We start from the raw sequence: 25932 nt of genomic DNA, 5'->3' as shown, positions 1-25932 counted from the left end.
CAAGCATCCAACCCACTAGTTCTTAGCTCGTTCTAAACTTTTTCAAAACCTTCCACAGTCTTCCAAACCACTTCTGATCTATGACCTCCATGAACTGATCCAATCTGTCTGGACCAAACTCTATTGGTCAGACCCTGCCCCTGCACCTGTTTCTCTGTACAGGACTCCTTGTGTCAGACTGAAAATCTGTGCTTTCAAGCTTAGTCCACTGCAGAATGGACAGATCCCCCTGAAGAGAGACAGTATGTCTCTCTCTTGCCAGGGGGAATTGCATATTCCAAGCAGATGCTTGGTATGCTTGTCCTCTGCTGGAATGCATTAGATGCGAGGCTGACACTCCATCTTCTGGGTCAGTCCTTGAAGTTTTTGTCAGACCCAAGGAAATGGACTCCAGAATCCTACTAGTGGACAAGCCAGGATTGTTCAGTGTCTTGTCGAGCAGATAGGCAATGCCTAAAATTAGCATGGAGAAAAGATCTGGCACAGACATTGGCTCCAGCATTGAAACAAGCATCGCCACCTCTGGTATGGAAATCACGCCCCAAGAGGGCTGCTCTGACCACCAGTGCAGCAGCTCGAGAAGGATATCCTTGCCTTTTCGTAAGGCCAACACTGCAGAGCCTTCAGAAAGGAGTACACCAATCCCCACACAGTGTGGAGAATTGGTGAGAGGGGGCCGATGTGGACCAACCATTATCAGTACAGGGTTCTACACTTTGGACTCTCCACAGCACCAAGCGTGTTCACAAAATGCCTGGCAGCAGTGGCCACAACTTAAGACGACAAGGAATCCACATCTACCCATACCTGGCTGAAAAGGGGCAGTCCCAACAGGAGACTGAGACAGCCTTGCAATACATCCTTTTCCTGTTCTCTCATCTAGGTCTTCTGGTGAACTATGAAAAACCATTTCCTCACATTATCACAGATGATAAAGCTTATAAGAGCTTTAATCAACTAAAGATCGGCAAGAGTCTACCTGCCAGACGACAGGTTCCAATCCCTCCAGTGAGTGGTAAAAGAGCTGTGGGCTAGTCCAACAACAGTAAATAGGTGCCTGTGACATTTAGGCCACATGTCGGCATGCACATACATGATGCTGCTTGCCAGATTTCACCTACGACCTTTACAACTGTGGCTCCCCTGGCAGATGTCTCATGAACAGGAGGATCAGTCTTGCCTCAAGTCCCACGAGAGCTCACTTGGTGGCTAGACTTGGTAATTGAGAAAGGGGTGCTATTCTCTGTTCTCTTCACAACACTGACTCTTATCACAGATGCATCAAGAAGAGGCTGGGGCACCCACCTGACCCATCTGCAAATGCAAGGCACATGGTCTTGAGACAATCTGAAACTTCACAAGTACATCCTGGAGTCAAGGACTATTAGATTGGCCTGTATAACGTTCCTACTGTTCCACGCTAAGGTGGTCTCAGGATTCCACCTAAGCCAATTGATTATTTTAACAGTCTTCTTTCTGAAGCTGCGCACACTGGGAGAAAAGCAGCTTTTGACATCTCCAAAGCTTTGTCCTATTAGTTCAACAGAAACAAACTTTCAGGTGGTCTCCCTGCCTCTCCGTGGCCATAGCCTGACCTCTTTATGTCCATGATATCTTGTTACAGAGACTCTCACTGCGTGAACCACTTACCATTTCCACTTGCTATTATTTGGATGGTGAGTCTCTCCCTGTGAAATCAAGGCACACTCTACCAGTGCACTGGCAGCATCTTCCACCTGTTTCAAAAATGTGCCAGTCTCTGAGAGCCTCAAGGCAGCCATGTGGAGCAGCCCTCTTCTTTTGTTAAACATTATGCACTTGACATGGCAGCCTGGTTAGATGTCCAGTTTGGGAGAGCAGTACTTCAGTCACTGTTTGACACAGCTGAAACTCCTCACTCTGGTTCTCCAGGGAGGACACCTACAGTCAGATCCACGATGACACATACTTGAAGAAGAAGAAAGAATGGTTACTTAACTTGCAGTAACTATGGTTCTTCGAGATATTGTATTCAGTGTAAATCCCACAGCCCACCTTCTGTCCCTACTTTCGCAGTCCTCCGCAATGTGGGTTTGAATTGAGGGGAATTGAAGGAAAGTCATGGCCGTTCCATCCTTTATGCCTTCATATGGGAGCATGAGGCAGCACAGGGTGCATGCCCACCACAACAAACATCGCTATTTTAAAAAAACAACCTCCAGTCATATGCCTTTACAGTAGGTTCCACACTGATTACAGCCTCTCAAAGAACCCCATTTACTGTAGGGTAGGTAACCATTCTCTATTAAAAAATACATTTCCAGCAGCAGCCCTGGGTAAAATGAACTTTGAGAATGAATGGTTGTGGAAGTAGTTGCTGTCAACTACTAAGCAGAGTCTTGCTTGAATGGCATCATGGTTATTCCACAAGCCTTGTTTGTTAAGAGTTCATCTGACTGGTTAATTATCCCCTGTTGTTTGGAACTTAATGATTGTTATAAATTATATTTTCCCTCATCTCCCTCTGAGTGCTGCTTACAAACAATATTTTGTTAGTCTTGAAGTTTTAAGCCATCAACATATCTCAAAAGCAATCCTCCTTTTGCACTCTTAGTAGAATGGGGCAAATCAGATTTTTTTTTTTTTAAACCAAAAATTCTAGGGCTGTGTATCCGAACATTACAGAGCTCCACTTCTGTTTGTTGTATCATTGCATGAAACCCACTTTTTCACTTACCCATGAGATTAGATTAAATTCTGTTTTGGAGGTTGAGAGTGCTATAGTTTATAGCCATATCTGCACAATTTATAGTTTGTCTCCTTTAATGTTTGATGTGCTCTTAGCTTTATGACCCATCCATCTCTTGGGGAGGAAGCAAATCTATCACCTAAACATATGCATAAAGCTGTCTCTAATAACCCCAACAACAAACTCTTAGATGATCACTGTTTCTGTCTCTGCATGGGACAGAGTCCTCTTTGAGTGGGAGGGGAGGCCGCCTAATGGAAATATAAATTATGAAAACATCACATGCATTCTTCTGGCAAGTGGACTTCAGTAGTTTAAATAAAATCTTGGCTTTGTTCGACTTCTCTGGAAGTTACAAACTACGTAGCAAACATTGTGCAAAACTGAGAAGGTTTCTTTGGAGTCAAAACTTGAATTTTTCCTCCTCACTGGGTGCGGCGCTGTGAGAAGATGCTTTTTTAAACTCTGCTGTTACGTGTAAGTGTAAAGACCCAAACTAGCTATATACCAGCACAGCACAGAACTCCACTTCTCTGTCTGTTATGTCTTGCATGAAACCCACCTTCTCACTTAACCAGGAAGGCAGCAGGAATGGCTTACTTTGTGAAACACAACCTTACACTATAGGTGCAATGAGAACATTGCAATACAGATATGTGACAACTTCATTATATGTGTTAGTAACCTGCAAGGTTGGTTAGGAAAGCAAAGGGGGAGAAACACTACCTGTCTGAGATGTTAAATCTGATTTACTTTGAGTTAACTTCGGTATCTTCACAGAATCAGTCAGGACAGAGTTCAGGTGAAATCGAGAGCTCCAACTTTGGCTTGTTGCATCTTATTCTGACAACTCCTAGCCCTGCTACCAGAACTTCCCGTTTTAATGCTGGCACTTCCAGATCTGTCTGAGGACCAGTGCTGGGCTCTTCCTCTAGATCCAAAATCTCTGAGCCATGAAGTCTCATGTTGGCATTTTGTTGAACTCTGACTTGAACATATATATATGGTGCAGAAAATCTTTCTGGGGAGGCGTAATTAATAATAATAAACCCCCCAGCAAGGAAAACCTGTGCTTAAAGTAAAAACTTCCCATTGCAGGTCTCTTGCAACAGCATTATTCCGTGACACAAGTCCTCCATTCCTGGACTGTTACCCTGGCCCCTGTTATAGACCATTTGGCAATCAGATCTGCTTACCAGCCTCTAATAGAAGGATCTTCAGTGTTTGCACATTCTATTGTGAAGAAATTTTTGAAAGCACTAAATATGTATTTTCACCTATTGGTGAGTTGCTGCCGTTTTGTGACTTAAATCCTAATGCTCATGACATTAATAAAATCGCCATTTGAACCTTTGAGAGGATGCTCTCTGTATCCTCTATCCCTCAGATCCGTGTTCCGTGCAGTGATGACCTCAGCCAGGAGAGTCTGTGAGATCCAAGTCTTGAGGGCCAACCGTCTTTTATACAGAGAGCCATAAGTGGAAGGTGGCTTTATGCAGCATCCTAAATAGCTGACTAAAGTGATTTCTAATTTCCATTTTAACCAATCCATTAATCTCCACATACTCTTCCCTAAACTTCACTTAGCACCAGAAGAGGCTAGGTTGAATAGCTTAGATGTTATGCTCTTAGCTTTTATTTAGATAGGGCAAAGCCCATATGAAAATTGCCTAGATTAGACTTCGTTTATGTGGATAAATCTGAGGGGGATGGAAAGCAGTGGCATAACATCTCTGATCGTGGATTTTCTGATGGATAAAACTTTGTGTGCTGTCTTATCTATTAGGCATTTGCAAAGCACCAATCACCATTGTAAGGTATCAAGGTTCTTCTTCATACACAAGCATTATGATCACCTACTTTGCAGGTGTCCCTGTGTCTGAAAGTCTTAACACACATACTTCACCTTGTCTAAAGCAACTTCCCTAGAAAATCTGATGAATAGTTAACAGAGAGATGCATTTCCACTACCCAGTATTCTATTTGTAGCTTTATGAAGTGTTCCTCTAGATTTGATAGTTAGGTCTGATTCCCAATGCTGGAGAACAATTAACTAGCATTAACTAATCTGTAAAGGAGGGAAGTACAAGAACAACTAATTAATCTCCCCAGCTGTGGGATCTGTAGTGACACTACTCAAAGGAGAAAGGTGTATATACACAGTAACTTCAGCTCTTCAAACAATAAACTTGTATTGATCCACCCACTCCCCATTTCAAAACCTTACTCTTTTCTGAGGTGGGTTGGAGCCACAGCTCCCTAAATAATCTTGGCCTTAAATGTTTGGTTGGTTTTGTGAGGGGGATTGTGCACATTGCCCCAATTGGCTACAGCTGTCTTCAATGTGCTGCTGCTCAATGACTAAGCACTCCCTTCTTCATAGTAAACAGTGTCAGCAGCATAAACCATCTACAGCTAGTTTGTGACTAAGGTTTGCTGGGCTTTGATGCACAGCCGGAAGCGAATAACTTCCTGCCCCTGCCCCAAGATCTGCCTCTCATTTCCCAAACCAGGCCTTTCTGGCCTGTACACAGAGGCACTTCGCTGTCAGACTTCAGACGCCAGTGTGAACATTAGCAGTTCTGCTGAATGTCTCTTTGCTTCATCCAGGATCTGTTTCTCTGAAGATTTGATTACTGTGTAAATTCCAGATTACAGCCCACGTGGCTAGCAATTTTGCAGAGCTTTGTAGCAGTTTTTCTTTCTGAGGCCCACCTAACATGCTATAAAATCTCCACGGCCCACCTGTGCCACAATAACTGGTTTTCTGCATATAAAAGCCAGGGCTGGCGTTAGGGGGTAGCAAGCTGGGCAGTTGTCTGGGGCCCTGCAAAGCTACATTGCTCAGTCTTTGGCTTCAGCCCCGGGTGGTGGGGCTCAGGGCCCCGGGCTTCAGCCCCATGTGATGGGGTTTCGGCTTTCTGCCCTGGGCCCAAGTGAGTCTAATGCTGGCCCTCCTTGGTGGACCTCCTGAAACCTGCTCGTGGCCCCCTAGGGGGCCCCGGACCCCTTGTTGAGAACCACTGGTCTAGAGCAGTGGTTCTCACCTGGGGGTACGCAGAGATGTTCCAGGGGGTATATCAACCCTGGGCATATCAACCCAGTTCTACAACAGGCTACATAAAAAGCACTACTGAGGTCAGTACGAACTAAAATTTCATGCAAAGACTTGTTTATACTGCTGTATATGCTACACACTGAAATGTAAGTACAATATTTATATTCCAATTGATTTATTTTATAATTAGATGGTAAAAATGAGCAAGTAAGCAAATTTTTTTCAGTACTAGTGTGCTGTGACACTTTTTTATTTTATGTCTGATTTTGTAAGCAAGCAGTTTTTAAGTGAGGTGAAAATTGCTGGGGGCGGGGGTATGCAAGACAAATCCGACTCCTGAAAGGGGTACAGTCGTCTGGAAAGGTTGGGAGCCACTGGTCTAGAGCTCCTCCAGATTAAATGCGGTGACTTCTAAAGGAGCTGATAGCTATTATAACCAGAATTATTTGTCAGAAGGGCAAGGAAAGAGGATGGGGTACGGTGCACTTTTCCTTTAAGGCAGCTGTGATTCAGACAGCACAGTGGGTTTTTTCTGACTGAGAAAAAACCTTTTTGTATGGAACACTACACTGGCTGAGGCACAGTTTCTAAACCAAAGCGTGACCCATCCACAGTCACCGACTAAGCTGTCTTTAAAATGAGCTGACCTGAACCAATTTTAAAACTAGCTCAGGTAACATGGATTTAGTTCCAGTGTAGCTAGGGCTTCTGTAGACTTTCAGAAACAGTAACTGAAAGAAAACAAATATTTGTTTGGATAGAATCCCATTTCCTTTGTAAGAATCAACACTGCTGATTCATTGATAGGAAATGGGAGAGACAGCATGTCATGTTTGGAAAGAAACCCTGGATAATTCCACTGTTCTCTAACTATAGTTTTTCCCAACAGCTTCTTAATACCTCGAGCCCAGAATTTGCACCATGAAGTGTAGTGGAGAAATCATTTGCTATCAGTTTGGAACAAGAGATTGATTCCTTTTAGCTCTGAAGTCTGGTGTTTCCAGTTTCACATGGTGTTTTGAGCCTCCTGTAAACATTTTTACTATAAAGTCTAGCAATATTTTATGCAAAATATCTCTTGGATTCCAGTCCTCTCCTGATCCTCACGCACTATGATTGTTTTCTTCCAACGTTGTTGAATCTTGGTCTAATAAAACGTAATTCCTAACACAGTTTGCTGGTTTGTTGACTTCAAGACTTTTCAGACCAAGGTCAGAAGGGACCATTGTGATCATCTAAAGTCTGAGTCGTGTTAATGGTCTTTCTATTGGTGGAACAATCTTTCTTTGGATATTTTTTTCTCGTGGGATGCAGATGGGGAATCTAATAGTCTGAAGTCAGTACTACCCGGTAGGAGCCAGGACCTCCTGACTTCTAATCCTACTTCTGGCACTTCATATTCTGGTCTTCACTAGACAAGGAAATAGAGATATTGATTGCAACAATTACTCTTGTCCTTGCACTATTCAGTATATCCACATAGCTGTTTTGATGCATTCCTGCCCAGTACACATGCTGCCCATGGTTTCACTAATGTATAATGGGTCTCCTGAAGAACTGTTGCTGGGAGCAAGGACATTTGATAACTTCAAAACATGAAGGAGTGCATTGTGGGATGGAGCGAGGAGGGACTGGCTGAACTAGTGCAGTTCCAGGGCTTGAGGTCTCCTGTACACACTGCGTAGAAACTACGATTGTACATTGTTCCCCAGTCAGCCACACCTGAGCTGAAATCCCTTTTCCAAGTCTTACCAACAATTTGTTCTAGTAATTGTTGGTTATAAAATACCTAAGAAGGCAGCTGTGGGTGGAAGATGAGCCATTGAATGTCGTGATTTCCATGACATGGGACATTGTGGAAAACTCGTTCCATTTCAAAAGGAAGAAAAATAGAAATGTCAAGATCTCTGCAGAACGGAAATCTGAAAAAAGTAATTTTACATACTCATGGTTTTGTTTCCAAAATTCCAAGCTCTCAGGCTCCCAGCTCCCCATCAGCCCTGTCCCAGGCAGGGAGCCTGGAAACTCTGAGAGCCCCCAGGCTTTCCAGGCTTGTGGTGCTGAGCAGGGAGTCTGGAAGACCTGGGATCTCCAGCCTTGGAGCAGTCCTCATGGCAGGGTTGCCTCAGAGCCGGGGTCCTGGAAGTGCAGGCTCCCCAGCAGCCGCAGAAAGCAAGGCCAGGTTTTGTCAGAACACTGCCTGTGTTTATAGGAAGTTCGTTGAAACCAATTTTTGTGGAACATTTTGGTTTCAACAAACCAGCGTTTTCCATCGAAAACTGGTTTTACTGGAAAACTCCTGACCAGCTCCAGCCGCAGTATGTCTTACGAGCATGCTCAAGGCATTCCAAGCAATGGCACGCTGCTCAGCCTTTTTGCTTACTTGTGGGCATGAATACTGTGTGTCAGCAGAAATACGAGGGTCTCTTTCGAACACTTCATCAATGGGGGCAAGGTCACTGATTGGTCTGGACTGTTCTCTGGAGAAGAAGGTCCTCTGGGAAAATGTTTAATAGGTATTGGGCAGTATGCTATGGCAGGAAGTGATCAACTCTTGATAGAGTTTTAAAACTGCGTTTATAACATTGGAAATCTCACTAGGGATCAGCTGTTGTTTCCGGCTGCCTCCACAGTAGCTTTACTGCCTTAGCAGATATATCTGCCCACTTACCTGCAGCTGTAGTGAGTACCTGGAAAGAGGATTACCAGCAGCAAAATGAACCATGGGGAAAGAAGCCTGCTCAAACCACCTTCTAGTCATGCCTGGGATGGTGGAAGTCTTTTTGATGGGTCCTTTTCAGTCCCTTGGGATGGTGGGCATAGATATAGTTTGGGAGGGTTTATCGCAGAAACTGGTGATGAAGGGAAACTGGTGCTACCATCAGATGTCCTGTCTACTCTGGAGATAAAAGAATCCTAGTTGTTTGACTTGCCTCTTTTTACTGTGATTGAATGTGATTGAACCCTTACAGAGGAAGGACTTCCTGTTTTCTCTGGCTAGCTTTTCTGTTACTGGTGTAAATCAATATTTTAACCTCTGGTTTTCTTTCTCCTCTTACAGGTCAGCCAGTTCAGACAGCTCTATTCCAAAGTCATTAATGATAAGCATGACGATGTTATGGCCAAGTTTGGAGCAATCCTGGCCCAGGGCATCTTGGATGCAGGTAACTTCCTTTGGATTAAAGCAGTAAAAAGTTCTAAAACTTTGATCAGGGCCGCCGGAAGTGTTCTACGTCTCTTGAAGCCAACGGTGAAAAAGATTTGGAAGCTTGGAGCTCTGGCTAATCTAGAGCTATTCATTATTACATGGGAGTTTCACAGATAGAGGTTTATCACAAAGGGTATGATAGTTACAGGGGTATCAGAGCTTCCACAAACCCCTTGTTTTCAGGGGGTTTCACCTGACTGCAAAAACAAAACCTCTGCAACAGTTTCACTGTAAAACTGTTCCAAACTTTAAAGGTAATTCTTTTCCAGATTTCTGCCCAAAATGTCATTTTCCTTTGAATCAATTTGTCATCCAAAGCCTTGATTTACAGTACGTAAGTGGTGTTTATATGTTGCTTCCTTTCTATTGTAAGTAGTTTCTCCACAAGTCAGTTTGGAAACCTTGTGGTATTTGTCTCTCAGCTTTCTTCGGGTTCTGTGTTAAATTATGTTTTTAACCCCATTAGTGAGCATGTTTCCTCATTGTTGGGGAAAAGGTTCAGAGAAGGAAGCACAGTTAATTGTATCAGCATTATTGCAGAAAAGCCAAAGCTATTGTCATCAAAGGGCATCTGCTTCTTATGTCTGTAGCTTGCCAGTTTGGAGAATTTCATTACATGACTGCTAGTGACTAAGTGTTACACCATGGATCTAAACTACTAAAGCCTTTATAACCCCCAGTGCTGAACAACCCGGCCTATTAAGGAAAGATTCCATGGAGAAAAGGAAAACAAATTAAAAGATGTGCCCTTTTCTTTCCCAAGAGCTCACTCTTGCAGGGCTCTTATATTTAGTGATATCAGATATTCCTCCTCTTCTTCCAGTGCTGGCTCATGTCAATTCCATTCTAGGTGTGCACGCCCCCATGTGCACAGTCGTTGGAGACTTTTGCCTTAGTGGTATCCGTAGGGTCGGCTGTGGCGCCCTCTGGAGTGCTGCGCTCATGCGTTGGTATATCAGGCACCGCCAGCCCCACACTCTCTCAGTTCCTTCTTACTGCCCCTGGGGGTCAGTCGAAGCGCCTCTTTCCCTTGCTTCGCAAGTGGTCGGCGTTTTGTTTTTTTTTCCTCCTACTTGAGCTCTGTGCTTTAGCTGTAAATAGCTTTGCATGGTATCCCTGGCCTCCATCATTCCCTCCCTAGATCCGGGAGACTGGTACGCTGCTCTCGACTTGAGAGACGCTTATTTCCTATATATCTCTATCTCCTATATATCCTTATATCTCTATCTTGCCAGGACACAGATGGTTCCTTCGTTTCATGGTGGGCCAGTGCCATTTCCAGTTTATGGCGCTCCTCTTTGGCCTATCCTCGGCCCTGCGGGTCTTTACAAAATGTATGGCCCCAGGAGCCGCTTACCTGAGACCCCGGGGTGTCCAGGTCTATCCTTATCCCAACAATTGGCTCATCAGGGCAGATCATGGGATCACATGCAGGGCAGATCATGGGATCACATGCAGAGCAGCCTTGATCTGGTGTGAGCCACATGCCACGACTTGGGCTGCTAGTGAACGAAAAGAAGTCAACCCTTGTGCCAGTGCAACAGATAGAGTTCATCCCGGGGGTTCTCGACTCCACGCCGGCAAAGGCATTCCTTCCGGAGTCCCGCTTTCGAGCCATGTCGGACGTAATCTCCTGGGTGAGGGATCATCCACTCACCACTGCCCGCACCTGCCTAGGGTTGTTAGGTCATCTAGCAGCCTGCACCTACGTGGTCCACCATGCCCAGCTTCATCTCCGCCCACTGCAGGCGTGGTTGGCGTCGGTCTACATCCCCAACAGGCATGACCTGGACCTGGTAGTCAAGGTGCTGGACCACACAGCGCACCTCCCTGGAACCAGGAACGTTTTGGTAGATCGCCTCAGCAGAACCTTCTCATCTCGCCTCGAGTGGTCTCTCCACCCCGATGTGGTCGACCAGATCTTCCGAAGGTGGGGGTTTCCCCAAGTAGACTTGTTCGCGACTCACCACAACAGGAAGTGCCACCTGTTCTGCTCATTCCGGGGGATCGACAGGGACTTCCTGTGCATGCACCTTTCTGTTCCCGCGGTCAGGGTCTCTGATGTACATTTTCCCGCCAGTGCTGTTGCTTCACAAGGTCCTCATGAAAGTCAAGCAGGACAAGGACAAGGTCATCCTGATTGCCCCAGCTTGACCTCGCCAGCACTGGTTCAACATGTTTATGGACCTGTCGGTGTTGGCCCCGATGGCTGGATCTCCAGTCGCAGAATCACGGCCGTCTCCTGCACCCAAACCGGGCAGCACTGCACCTCACAGCTTGGTTGCTTCATGGTTGACTGCTGAAGATCAGGAGTGCTCAGCCCGAGACCAGCAGGTCCTACTGGGAAGCAGAAAGCCCTCCACTAGAGCCAACTAGCTGGGTAAATGGAAACGCTTCATGTGCTGGACTTTGGCCCTAGGGGTTGGGCCTGAGCAGGCCTCGCTGCAGCTGATCCTGGACTACCTTGTGCATCTTAAGCTCCAGGGGTTGTCCCTTTCATCCGTTAAGGGCTGCTATATCGGCTTTTCACCCTCCGTTCCAGGGCAGATCGGTCTTTGTGCATGGCATGATGGTCCGGTTCTTAAAAGGTCTGGAGCAGTTCTACCCTCAAGTCTGGGATCCTGTTCCTCCGTGGGACCCTAATCTGGTACTCACCTGGCTCACGAAAGCCCCCTTCGAGCCCTTGGGGTCCTGTTCTCCTCTTCTGTTCTTCTGGAAGGTGTCATTCCTGGTGGCGATAACTTCTGCCCGAAGGGTTTCTGAGATTAGGGCACACACCTTGGAATCACCAAGTGCCCATTCCAGATATCTGCAGAGGCTCTACCTTCACGTTCACATCTCACTACGTGCTTACCCAACAAGCTTGAGATGATGCTGGCTTCGGTAGAGCGGTGTTGCAAGCTGCACGCCCGTGAACTCCGAGCCCACCTCCAGGGATACTGCTGGTGGGTGACCTAGAATGGAATTGACATGAGCAAGCACCCGAAGAAGAAAACATGGTTACCCACCTTTCGTAGCTGTTATTCTTCAAGATGTGTTGCTCAGGTCCATTCCATTACCCGCCCTTCTGCCCTTTTGTCGGAGTTGCTGGCAAGAAGGAACTGAGAGGGCATCGGGCTGGTGGTGCCTGATATACCAACGCATGAGCGCGGCACTCCAAAGGGCGCCACAGTCGACCCTACGGATACCGCTCAGGCAAAAGTGTCCGACGACTGTGCACGTGGGTGTGCATGCACCTAGAATGGAATGGACGTGAGCAACGCATCTCAAAGAACAACCGTTACAAAACGAAGGTAACCTTTTTTTTTTCTCTTCCCCTTTGCCGCACAATCAAATGTGGCTTCCACCTCCCTGTCCTGTTGTACTAGGGGCCATTTTCCCCCTTGAGTCCTCTCATCCTACTTCTAAGAGCTCCATTCCCAGCACACTTGCTGCAGCTTGGTCAGAGGACAGACACTGTCCTTTATGTTTTAGGACTGTGGCTGGTAGGAGACACTGGTGTCACTACAGTCACCTTCCTTCCTCTGCCAGCGCCCCTCCCCCTTATCAAACCTGAGCTCCAGCAGCCTGATTGGCACAAGACTCAAGGCTACTCCCAAACCATAGTCTCCTGTAGTGTAGCATGTTGCCATGAAGCCTGAGGCCAGCTGGGTCATAGATTTTCTTTCATACATGTGGACTTGACTTGAACTTTATCTCTGTCAGGATCAAGTTAAAAAATTCAAGTAAAATCTTGTTTCCCATCTTATTCATTTATCATACAGTAGCTCGGAAGAGAGAGAGAAAGAGAAGAGGGGTGTGTGAGTGTGTGTGTGTGTGTGTGTGTGTGAGAGAGAGAGAGAGAGAGAGAAGGTTGGGGGCAGTGTGTGAGAGAGAAGAGGGGGGAGAGTGTATGAAGTAATCACAGGACTGGAAGGGACCTCGAGAGGTCATCTACTCCAGTCCCCTGCACTCAGGGCAGGGCTAAGTATTATCTAGACCATCCCTGACAGGTGTTTGTCCAACCTGCTCTTAAAAGTCTCCAATGATGGAGATTCCACAACCTCCCTAGGCAATTTATTCCAGTGCTTAACCACCATGATAGGAAGTTTTTCCTAATGTCCAACCTAAACTGCCCTTGCTGCAATTTAAGCCCATTGCTTCTTGTCCTATCCTCAGAGGTTAAGAAGAACAATTTTTCTCCCTCCTCCTCGTAACAACCTTTTATGTACTTGAAAACGGTTACCATGTCCCCCCTCGGTCTTCTCTTCTGCAGATTGAACAAACCCAGTTTTTTTCAATCTTCCCTCATAGGTCATGTTTTCTAGACCTTTAATCATTTTAATTGTTCTTCTCCAGACTTTCTCTAATTTGTCCACATCTTTCCTGAAATGTGGCATCCAGAACTGGACACAATACTCCAGCTGAGGCCTAATCAGCACGGAGTTGAGCGGAAGAATTACTTCTCGTGTCTTGCTTACAATACTCCTGCTAATACATCCCAGAATGATGTTTGCTTTTTTTTTGCAACAGTGTTACACTGTTTACTCATATTTAGCTTGTGTTCCACTCTGAGCCCCAGAGCCATATCCTCCTCCCCCAGTAGCATGACAGCAGTCCTCTCCAGCTGGATAGCTTCCTCAGCCTTGGGCATCTCCATTTGAATACGCTCAATGCATGTGTGAATTCAAAGAAAGCCATGGGCTACAATTTTCATAACCTGCTACCTCGTTCACCGAAGACTCTTCAAAAAGAACATACGTTAATCCCTGCGTTCCCTTTATCTTCGCTGCTCCACTAGAAATGCTTATCAGAGGCAGGGAGTGGCAGAGGCTGAAACTTGAATCACTGTTACAGGCAGAGAGGCTTCGTGTTATCTGCCGTAGCTGGTGCAGTTGAACTTGTAATTCTTTATTGGAAGGAAAAGGGGAACAATTCTATCCCGGCGACAGGCCTTTGATACAGAGGGCAGCATTTTCAGAGTGTCGGGGAGAGGGTTGTTTTTTTTTTTTGCTCCCACAATGAAGTAGTCATTAGACTTGTGGTGTCGCCTTGGGGGTGGGGGAGAGTACTGTTGAAGTGGAAATAAAGAACTTGGTCAGTGTTTAATTGTTAGGCCTAAGCAGCTGCATTTTGCTAGAGGCTTGCTTTGTTAGATAGCATTAAAAAAACCCCGTACACTGAAACTGACTAGGTTTTCTCCCCAAACCCCTAAGCTTGTGTAGTCTTTTCCTCTCTTGTCCTTAGCTGACAAAGGTTCTTTCTCTGTCCCTTCCCAAATTGACATACTTTATCAGAAAAAATATATATTAGTAGATTCGAGCTCTAGGAGTGAACTTGTGATCTCTTTTAGACCTCAGAGTTTAACCTACTTTAAGAGATCCTCTGTGCTCTAAGTATCTATTCTGGTTTTAAATCTTCCCCTCGCTACGAGTGAGGAGGAAACACCAGCCAAAGTCGATAAGCCAGCATTTATGTAGTGCCTCCAAAATGCATTTGCTGCTCCGGTGGTTGGCTCACGAGCAGTCGCTAACTAAATTGCTCCTGAGTTAAAATTGACTGCACTGATAATCCTGAGGCTGGGAACACACAACCAAGTTAATTTCAGTTTCAACTAAAGAAACAAAAAACACATCTGTGTTAACTAAACGCAAAGGGGGGAAAATACAGTTGCGTTCTAACAGGAAAATACAAGCAGAAGTAAAGTACTGATACTTTAAACCAGTCAAGTGCAGGACAGTGCACTGCCCCTTGAAGGGCCCTGTTTTAGTGTGGATTATCTTCCCCCCTCAGTCAAGAGTGTGGTGGGGGTGAGTGGATAAGGAGTACGCCAAAGATAGTTGAATGGGTCCTTTTGTCTTTTGGATTGTGAACTTCTTGCATCAGGTACCATCTTGGTTTTATGTCCTATACTGTGTAGCACAGAGCTCAGAACTGAAGCTTAACTAATAATGAATGGGTAAGAAGAAGTTAAGATCCACGGGGGTGAGGCAGGTGGGACTGAGCCATCAGGGATTTTTCGTGTGGTTGTGATGCTCGGAAGACATCTCGGGAGGGAGAGGTTAGAGGGTTCCTTCCGAATTACTTACGGAAGAGCTCACTTTGGATTTGTGCTGGTCAGTCCATCTCAGTATTGTTACCCCAGTAAACATAGAGCTGTCTGGAAATGCTTTTCCCATTTCAAATCCTAAACTCTTTTGATTTCTTGCAATAATACATGCAGCTGCACAGAGGGGTTCCCTCCTATACACCTCTACCCTGATATAACGCTGTCCTCGGGAGCCAAAAATTTTTACCGCATTATAGGTGAAACCGCGTTATATTGAACTTGCTTTGATCCGCCGGAGCACTCAGGCCCGCCCCCCCGGAGCACTGCTTTACCGCGTTATATCCAAATTTGTGATATATCGGGTCGTGTTATATTGGGGTAGAGGTGTACCGCCAATTCAGTGCTGCTTTCAACTCCTATTAGACATGGAAAAAGCACTGCTCCTTTCCCTGACCTTGCCCGCATTTGTTTAGAGTCCCAATTTAAAATCAGACCTTCCATCAGTAACTCTAGCTATTAGAAACCCAAGTCATTATATACATTAATACTTTTGCCTACTAAAGGAGTGCTGTCTTTTGTGTTTTATTGCATATACGAATCACCTCGCTGACACATGCTGACATTGACTCTGTCAGAGGCTTGGTGGTTTATTGGATGAAATATTGACCTTTCTGCTCTGGAAGTATAGCACAGGTTGTCTTCAATCTGTCGTAGGTGAAGTAAACGATGTGCCTCTGCTGATTTAAAAAATAATCAGTTGAGGGGAGCACTTGGACATTTTTTCCAGGGGCTGTGAAGTACCATCACATTGTTGTATGTTGATGTGACCCAGTGATGATGTGCTGAACATCATCATATTGCACTGGGCCATGCTCTCACAGTGTCGTCAGCAAGGGATTTGTCCCATCAGACAAACTTACAACTCGGTGGGAGGAAATCATGGAAGTTAGACCTTGTCTACAGTAAAGGGAAAAGTCGATCTAAGGTATGCAATTTAAGTTACGGGAATAGCGTAACTTAAATTGACGTAGCGTAGATCTACTTACGGTGGGTTCCACACTATGCGACGTCGACTCCCTTTATTCTTCTCGATCCCGGAGTTGACGGGAGAGCGATTGGCGGTCAATTTAGCGGACCCACTAAATCAACCACCGATGCATCAATTGCCACAGCGTCGATCCTCTGGTAAGTGTAGACAAGCCTTTAGATGCTTGCAACTTAAGGCGTGAATTCACTGGTGTATATAACAGCATAAACTAGTTTCTGTTCTTTACTGTTATGAGTCCATATAAAATCTAGGATAGCAGATCCTGGTTATCTAAGGGTTATACACTGTAGGTCCAATAGATTTTGTCGGTAGCAGTATAGGTTTGGGGGTGAGTCTTATGGTTATCTAAGGCGCCCTGAAGATCCTCCATGTTTAATCTCCTTAAAGGGCTGGTCTACACTGGGGGGGGGGGATCGATCCAAGATACGCAACTTCAGCTATGCGAATAGCGTAGCTGAAGTCGAAGTATCTTGGATCGAATTACCTGGGGTCCAGACGGCGCGGGATCGACGGCCGCAGCTCCCCCGTCGACTGTGCTACCGCCGCTCGCTCTGGTGGAGTTCCGGAGTCAACGGTGAGTGCGTTCGGGGATTGATATATCGCGTCTTAACGAGACGCGATATATCGATCCCGGATAAATCGCTTGCTACCCGCCAAGACGGTGGGTAGTGAAGACGTACCCTAAGGCCTCGTTAGAGACATCCTCTCTGGCCTGGAATGTATCCCTTCTGAGCCCTTTGGTGCTGCTGCTTAATCATTAAGGCAATAACTGTTGTGCAACACAAGGTCCTTCCATCTTTCCTGCTCCCCCCCAAAACCGTGGATGTGACTGTGGAGTGTGCATGTATGGAGAGCAGAGACAATAGCATGAAAGTATCTCTGAGATCTGTCACTCAGCCAGGAAATTCCAAAGAGTGGATTATATAATTCTGAAGGTTAAAAATAAAAGGTTGGAAAATAAAATTCCAGTAGTTCGAATAAAAGAAGATTAAAGTTGCTTCAGCAATGTGCAGTTGGTTGCTTTTCACAGTCTATCTTATGATCATATAGACAGTAAGACAGTAAAGTAAAAGCTTAAACTTACAAAGAGAGAAAAGGCTAGAAACCATGAACGTGCAATGTCTTTATTTGCAGGGACTATGTTTGTGTGCTTGTACAGTGCCTACCACAGTGGGGTCCTGATCTCTGATTAGAGTGTCTAGCGGCTACTGCAGTAGAAATAAATGATAACAATAAACCAACTGCAAGAGAGCAGTGAGCGGAGCACATAAGAGGTGTTTATAAGATGAGATGGCGTCATTCCCTTTCCTCAGTAAGAATACAGCACCGCATTGTCTCCTTTCAGAAGGCAAAGGAATGAGTGTGAAATCTTGTGGTGACAACAGGCAAGCCCCAGAGAAAGTGGGTGTGCAGAGCACTGGAATGGCACAATGCAAGAATCCTAGATTTCACTTCAATTCTTTTCCTTTCTTTGTGTGTGTGTTTTAAACAATGGTTTTCCCATCTTGATTACGCGCAGCAGAACTGATCTTAATCAGCTAGAATATTAGCAAAAATTGATCTCATTATCCGTTGCTTCTCAGTGCATCTCCCAAACTCTGGCAGCAGCAGCACTGTTCAGCGGCACTACAGGTGGCTACTTATGCAGGGCAGAGGAATGCTGATCTGGGCCTGGGAATCTCAGTTATAAATTGCACTGCACTCGGAATGAGTGCTTGATTGTATTTTAACACAGTTAGCCTCTCTGCACCTGGCCTCGTCAGCGGTAATGGACTTGCCTGTTGCCCTCTTCAACTCAATCTGCTGAGCCCATCAGAGGATTGAAAATCAGATTAACACTTTTGCTCTCTGCCTGCAGCCCTAGCCTTCCAGTTCAGTTTCTAGCTGAATGTTCCTGCACTGCATCAACATGTTGAGTTGTTTTGGTCTCTGCTTTGCAAGTACAAAGCTAAAGACTTAGTTGTCTGACAGAGATTTAATTCTATTGCAAAGCTTGCACAAGCTTGTCTCTTTGCTGCTTAGATTGATAACCTCTAGAAATTACTGTTGAAGTTGCTGCTGTTTACATTTTTTTTTTTCTACTGGGATGAATAAAAGCATAGGCATATTTCATCTGTAGAACAGTAGCAGTTCAGGGCATGAGCCCTAGCATTGTAACAGTCCTATTAAATGAATATCGTAGAAAACCAGATGCGCAATCTGTGTTTCCTGTGATGTGTCGGTGATTTGCATGCTGAAATTGGCTGTACCACAGGTTTTGCTGTTTGCTCATGTGCTGACCCTTCCTCTTTCCATACCATAATTGAAGTGTTATTGTCTTGGTGCCCTCTTGACAAAATTACTTTGCCAGAGGCAGGGAGGGGTTGTCTCTCCACTGGTTCCATGTTGGGACAATAACTAGCCGCCCAAAGCACCACTGTAAATTACATTGCCACCGACGGTGGTGCATAACCTGAGACCAGAAGCTGAACTGAGAGGGGAACTGCATCCCAGAGGGTTTGCTGTTCAGGTTGAGTGTTGAGGACATTGTGGTTTAGTTTCCGCTATAGCTGTCTTCGTGGTAGTTGTTTCAGAGGCAGCTCGTTGAAGTGTCTGTGTTGAGCAGTGCTGAGAAGCGGACTGGAAGCCCTCTCCTAACTGACTCTGTGATTTTCCTCTTCTCCTCAGGTGGCCATAATGTAACTATCTCGCTGCAGTCAAGGACAGGACATACTCACATGCCTTCAGTGGTGGGGGTACTGGTCTTCACCCAGTTCTGGTTCTGGTTCCCCCTGTCACACTTCTTGTCGTTGGCTTACACCCCAACCTGTGTCATTGGCCTTAACAAGGACCTTAAGGTATGTGTTTCCATGGTTGATACAGTCATCTAATGAGAGATGAAATAGCTTGCTGGCTGCAGTTCCATAATGTTTTCCATCGTAACCACCACTCATTCGTTTTCTGCGAGTTTGTTCATGAAGGGAATCTTACTACAAACAGCACAAGGATCAGGTGCTCCGCATGGTGCTGAAGAGTATCAATAGCTGAATGTTTATAATGAGTTGCTGGCACAAAGTGAGCAAGGCCTTTCCTAACCCTGTTCTTTTCATCACCAAGGGAATGCAGTCTGTAAGTTTTAACTTCCTGGGGTCCTTACATTGCACCGGTCCCATTGTATCTGGCCTCTGCATTAGCTTTCAGGTTTATCCCCTTTTCATTCTGAGGCTAGGTCTACACTACAGCGGGGGGGTCGACCTAAGATACGCAACTTCAGCTACGTGAATAGCGTAGCTGAAGTTACGTATTTTAGGTCGACTTACCTGGCTGTGAGGACGGGGGCAAGTCGACCGCTGCCGCGCCGCCGTCGACTCCGCTGCCACCTCTTGCCGCGGTGGATTTCCGGAGTCGACGGCAGAGCGATCAGGGATCGATTTTATCGCGTCTTCACTAGACGCGATAAGTTGATCCCCAATAGATCGATTGCTACCTGCCGATCCGGCGGGTAGTGAAGACGTGCCCTGAGTGCTCTCAGATCATCTGCAGAGAATCTGTGGAGGTCAGCCTGGCAGAGCTTTGGGCACCATCCAAGTTTGGGAACTCTTTTTAAACTCTGTTCCAGTTGAGCCAGCTTCTAACAGTTGCGTGGCCATCATGTCCTAGCTGCTTATTATACAACCTTGCAGCCTTTGGAGGCGATAGAGAAATCATGGATGTGGCAGTGTTACAGCTGGGGGGATATGAATACAGTCCCTATCGCTGTAAATCTCTGAAGGAGACCAGTTGTTTGAGGAAAGAGTTCCAAAGATGCATAGACTGCACTGTGCCCATTGAAACACTATACTGTGCCTTGGTAACGGTGCATTAAGACTTCTTCATGGGCGTTTTAGAACATATTTTGACCTTATCCACCGTAGCTAGCTAAAGTGTGCTAGAAACTGTAGCTGGAAGAGCGTGAAAAGCTAATATTAATCATAGCACCTCAATTTTGTTTGAGCCTTAGTGGGTGACTGGTGGGATTTGAATCATTCAGTCCCTGTGGGTAGAGACCTGAGTATTAAAGATTGCATCGTGTAAGCCCTTCAAAAGGTTACACTTTAAAGCTTCCCATTACAGAAAGCCTAGTGCCTCCTGGCTAAGGATGTGACTCGTCACTCTCTGGGTTTGAAAAATATGCCTAAAACGTGGAATGAGAGGAGCCAATATTTCACTCTGACACTAGTGAAAGTCACTGGTAAATCAGCAGTTTGAGTTGAGTCAGAATCTAGAGTGGAGGAAGCCTGAATGTTTTGCAGTTTGTGCTGCAGCCTCCCTTTTTGTGCTGGAAAAGGCCGATCGTGCACAGCAATCTTTCTCAGGCTTATTTACGTGCATTGGAGTATTGTATTCGTTATCTGGTTTTCTCTCCTGCGCTGGGTACGTATCACTACGGGGAGATGAAACCTTTCAACTTCAGATTCTCTCATCAGATGGCACAAGTCTCATTAAAGTATTGGTAGATTCTAAACCAGAAGTGAGACTAGAAATAGGACACGCTTTCTAGATTCCTAGGTATAAAAGTAGGGAAAGGACCAATTGGTCAGCTAATTCCTCTCCCGACATTGTAGCACTTCAAGGGCTATCCTCCCCTCAGCACGCCAAGTATTTATTTGACTCTTCCGTTAACACTGGAGGGATTGGGGAACACACTTGTTGCACTGCTGACATAGTAACACTGCCCAAGTCCTGTAGTTCTTGTTTGTTGTTACAATGAAACTTATGCTAAGATTAGGACATAAATTCAGCTAGAACTATCAGGAGCCCAGCTCTGGTAAATATTTTCATGGCTCTGGGGGGCCGTGAGCCAGTTCCAGGATGTCCGTGGGGCTGCACAAGGCTGGAGCCACAGCCCCTAGCCCCACCACAGGGCAGAAGCCCCGAGCTCTTTCCCTCCCCACCCCCAGTCTGGTAGGTAGAAAATGGAGGGGGCATGGTGGGCTTTGGGAAATACTTCAAGAGAATTTAAGCCCTGGTGAAGACCCCACATTTATGAAGGGACCAGCTCAAGGTATCACCAAGTATTTTCAACTGTTAATTAACTACATCTCAACTCAACCAGATATCACCCTATCCTTCTTCCCTGATCATATCCAGAGACTCATGAGGGGTGCCTGGTCTTCAGCCTCCAGAGCTCTCACTGGAGTCCCACATGGATCCACCTTCTCCCCCATCCTGTTCCACACTTACGTAAAACCACCAGAGGAGATTGTGGAACAGCATAGACTGGAACGCCAGCAGTGCCCAGACTGTACCCAGTTCCGTCACCTTCACTCACCCACAGAGTGCGGTATCCCAGCTCTGCTGGGACCTGGCTGAGATCAGCAACTTCATCCAGGAACAGCTGAGGTGACTTTGGCAGGGAGAGAGAGAAGCGCTTTGAGGAATTCACTGCCTCCCTGGCATTCTCCTCCATCAAGGGCCTCAGAGCGACAGAGCAGCCGTTGGCCATGGTGAGCTCTGGACTCCGTACCACATCTGGACTCCAAGTAGCCACAGTCATGGGAAGCTCCCTTTCTGTCTACTCTGCCCCCTCCTGTCAGGGTCAGACTTAGCCTCAGTGACCCCTGTATCCGTCCCCTTGGGTTGGCTAATGTAACTCCCTCTGCCAAGGAATGAAGCCAGCAGCAATATGTTTTTTTAAGGTTCCAAATAAAGCAGTACAGGGCTCTGAGAATCTGTCACCCCCCCGCTCTGCTATCTGCATTGGCTCCCTGTGTTATATGGGTTAAATTCAGGATTACAGTTCTTACCTTCAAAGCAGTCAGCAGGACTGGTCCAAGTTGCAGGGCTACAGCTGCTTGCCATCACCTGGCATAATGTCAGAGCCATCTGTGCCAGGGACTGTGACTCCGGAATGCTCTCCCGTTCCATGGATGTTAGTGTTCAATGATGGCACCCTTTTGTGTGCAGCTAATGAGTGACCTCTGTCTGAAAGGAGCTCTGTTCAAAAGGCCATTTCTGTGTAAACTCCCCATTGCCGTAGTATCAGAGCACCTCTCAAATACTAACAGAGGGCACCCAGGGAATTGATCCCAGATCTCTTGACTCCACATCCAAGGCCATTGTTCCTCTCTAGGCTCTCTGGGGCTGTCAGCTCTAATTGTGCTCGAATTCCTTGTGATTATTTTGTAAGGTGCACAACACTTTTCACGTAAGTTGAACAACTCAATTTTACTGGCTAAAACCTTGTCGGTCATATAGCTTTCAACGCTCATTCATCTTGCCTCTTCCAACTCTTCCCTGTTCTGGCACTGAAGAGGTGTGTTGGGAACATAAGAACATAAGAAAGGCCGTACCGGGTCAGACCAAAGGTCCATCTAGCCCAATATCCTGTCTACCGACAGTGGCCAATGCCAGGTGCCCCAGAGGGAGTGAACCTAACAGGCAATGATCAAGTGATCTCTCTCCTGCCATCCATCTCCACCCTCTGACAGACAGAGGCTAGGGACACCATTCTTTACCCGTCCTGGCTAATAGCCATTAATGGAGTTAACCACCATGAATTTATCCAGTTCTCTTTTAAACTCTGTTATAGTCCTAGTCAACTCTGTTATAGTCCTAGCCAGGAAGAGGAAGGAAGAGCAGCTTAGATACAGCGCTGGTGAGTGCAGTATCAATATTTTGGATGGATAGATGGGAGGGCAGTTGAAGAAAGCTGTCTGGCTGTATCCGACTGGGGGAGTGTAATGTAATGTGAAACCAGTGAAACCTGTACTATCATCTTGGAAGAAGATGCGTGGTCTAGTCTGCCGTGCACAGATAAAGCTGATCCTGTCTTAGGTCTTAAGGCCAGTTTTGTGCGGAAGACAGCCGCAGCTAAACCGTGACAGCATCGTAACAATGAAGAAAAAGCTGGATGTACATTGTGTGCAGTGAGCTGGAGAAGGAGAAAATGTCATACCAGAGTTGAATTATATCATAATTGAATAACGATGTTACAGCTGAACATTTGCCACTGATGGCAGCTTCTCAGCTTCCGGAGGGAAAAAGGGATGATTTGTGTTTATCTTTGCAAGGAGGAAAATGCAACCAAGGCAGCTATTCTGCTGTTTGGTTCTTTCCCTTTACTTTCCTGTAACAATTCTTTTTAAAGTCTGTATCTTTTTTAGATGCCAAAAGTCCAGTACAAATCCAACTGCAAGCCCTCAACGTTTGCGTATCCTGCCCCTCTGGAGGTACCGAAGGAAAAGGAGAAGGAAAAGGTTGGTACGCTGATCAGCTGACTTTTATACACTGTGTGGACTCACCCACTATGAACATTAACCTTCCCGGCATTAGCCCATGGCAACGTGTTCCTTCAGGGATGAAGAAAAGATTGTCAGTTGCTAGTATCTCTGAGAGTAAATATTACGTAACTCTGGCCGTGTAGCAGCGTTATTTTCCTCATTGACTTCTTTCCTTTATAATAGCAGTTGCACTCAACATACCTGGATGCTTTCTTATTGCCACATGAGCTTTGTGAAATGGGTGAGGGTGGCCATAAAGATTGGTCCATTGATTTTAATTCACTGAGCTCACCACCTTTCTATCTCTCTCATTGGTGAGTCTGGAATTCACTGTCGCATGTAATCTCTGTGCTGGGATTTGACTGGCGCCTTCCTTGACTAGCCGGATGAGCAGGAGAGCTGTTAAAGGAGTATTTACCATGTACATATTGCTCCTTTGCACATACCATCTTTTTGTTCTGGAGTCATACAGCACCAAGCACAGTGATATCATGGGCTATGAAGAGGTGCAATGGTAATACAAATAATAAATAACAGTCCTTTAGGGCAGGAGTCCAAAGTGATCCATTAGCTAACGCAATGCATTAAGCATTCGTGGCAGAGTCTGTGGGCCCGTGCGCTGCAAAAAGCTATATGTAGAAATGGTAACGTCCAGGTAAGAAAATTGAGCCTCAGGTGGTCGTCTTTGGCAGCATAGGTTCCTCCCACAAAGAAGAGTAGCTCGTGCACCAGTACAACTTGATCATCATCATCCGTGGCTTGACTGTAGCAGGTGGAGCAGACCTGCCAGCCGCCAGAGAGCGGCAGCAGAGGTGTGTACTCAGGCACGTCTTGCTCATGTGTGTGGCACCTGGTGAAAACTGCTAAGCAGTTTAACAAAACCGAACACTAGAAATGAGAGGTTCTCGGATTTAGAGAACAGAAGCCTGTCAAAATTAGCCCAAGTGGTGGGGGGGGCTACCAAGCAGCTGTTTTTTTCCTTGGGATTGGACTGGATTGTGTCTGAAGGCAAGTAATATCATAAGAAATTTCACAGTGGCAGGTACTTCTGGACATATCCCTCCCTTTCTAAAATTCAAACCCCATAGCTGAATCTGGCCCACCCTTAGAATACCTTGATATGGCACCCTAAGACTTCACCAAAACCTTAGGGGAATGGATAATCTTTCTAGGAGCAGGAACAGATGGGCAGGGCTGCCTGCTGACCCTGTGGTGGTGGTTTTGTCTAACAATGGTTGTTGAGAAGGAGAAGCTGGGGACACTCAGAGAAGTTCAGCACAATTGTTTCTTCCTCGGAAGAAACTTTTCACATCCTGGGCAGTTGCACTATGTCTGTCTGTGTGTGCCAGTGACACGTAACAGCTGTGTGATTACAGTAGCGCCGGGGTGGAGGAGTGGTGAAAAGGATTACGACATTGTCAAGAATCTCTCTTCTGGCTTGATGTTGCCTTGCCACTGAAACCATGGGAGCTAACTTCCCCATGGTCAAAATTCCTTGTCACTGCTCAGATTTAAAGAAATCCCTTTGTAGGGAAAACGAAACAGCACTGAGTAATCTCTAAATTAGGGAGCTTGCTCTCTCTTCACTTACACAATCAGATAAATAAATAAAAAATAAAAATAAATTAATGGAGATATCCTATCTCGTAGAACTGGAAGGAACTTTGAAAGGTCATCGAGTCCAGCCCCCTGCCTTCACTAGCAGGACCAAGTACTGATTTTGCCCCAGATCCCTAAGTGGCCCCCTCAAGGATTGAACTCACAACCCTGGGTTTAGTAGGCCAATGCTCAAACCACTGAGCTATCCCTCCTCTGGTCAGTTTCTCTAGCACCCTTTCCCCTCCTGCCTGCCACTCTATTTGTGCTGCTTATAAGGTAGTGGGTGGGTAGTGAAATTGAAAATTGGCACAGTGCTGACTCTCCTTTTGGTCTGCTTGCCTGGCTGGGAGATGAGCACTGCATACAGTGTTGAAGCCATTCTGAAAGCCTTCTTTATTGAAATGTCCAGGTTTCTACTGCTGTGTTGTCCATCACTGCAAAAGCCAAGAAGAAGGAGAAGGAGAAGGAGAAAGAGAAAAAGGAAGAGGAGAAAATGGAAGTGGTGGGTATAAGCCATAAATACCAAAATGTCTTCCAGCGAGTTTCATTTAAGGGGCTGTGTATCACATGAACACTGTCTCCCATGCACATCTCTGTCCCATTGTCACCTGCATTACAGTAGTTTCTCAGCACAGTGTTAACATGTTTCAGTATATTGAGTAACTTATCCAGGCACAAGTTTCTTGTGGGGGTGTGTGGAAGAAATGTAATAAAATTCCTATTCTTTGGTGCACCACTGGTGACTTTTTAACAATCTTTCTTATAGCAGTTGCTTGGAGATGACTGCTCTAGGTAATGTTCCCAAACTAGTTAAATTCTAACCCCCTGTTTTCACATCCCCATTACATTCTGAAAATATTCATCTTTTTGCCTATAATTTTCATGTGTGCTGATCTGTCAGGGTGGGGAAACACTTCTTCCTCCTAAACCGTTGTTGGACTATATTCTCTATGGGGGAGAATTGCAGATTCTGGATTTGTAGGGTGATGTCACTGCTTTGGCAGCATTTCCCAAAGTTGTGT

The 25932-nt window shown here is 45.8% G+C and overlaps 1 protein-coding gene across 1 annotated transcript in view; it reads left to right on the top strand.

Moving 5' to 3' along the window:
- The window catches only part of PSMD1 (proteasome 26S subunit, non-ATPase 1), a 115012-nt gene that overhangs the window by 82020 nt on the left and 7060 nt on the right, over positions 1-25932 (top strand). Inside the window, exons 19-22 of the mRNA XM_024206339.2 lie at positions 8848-8950; positions 18738-18907; positions 23195-23287; positions 25320-25412. Coding sequence (XP_024062107.1) covers positions 8848-8950; positions 18738-18907; positions 23195-23287; positions 25320-25412 — 459 coding nt within the window. The remainder of the gene's footprint in view (positions 1-8847; positions 8951-18737; positions 18908-23194; positions 23288-25319; positions 25413-25932) is intronic.

This window comes from Terrapene carolina, unplaced genomic scaffold (genome assembly GCF_002925995.2).
Source record: "Terrapene carolina triunguis isolate 2854851 unplaced genomic scaffold, T_m_triunguis-2.0 Scaffold88, whole genome shotgun sequence".
Taxonomy (NCBI): Eukaryota; Metazoa; Chordata; order Testudines; family Emydidae; genus Terrapene; species Terrapene triunguis.
The sequence above is the reverse complement of the archived record's forward strand: the minus strand, read 5'-3'. Positions and strand labels throughout refer to the sequence as shown.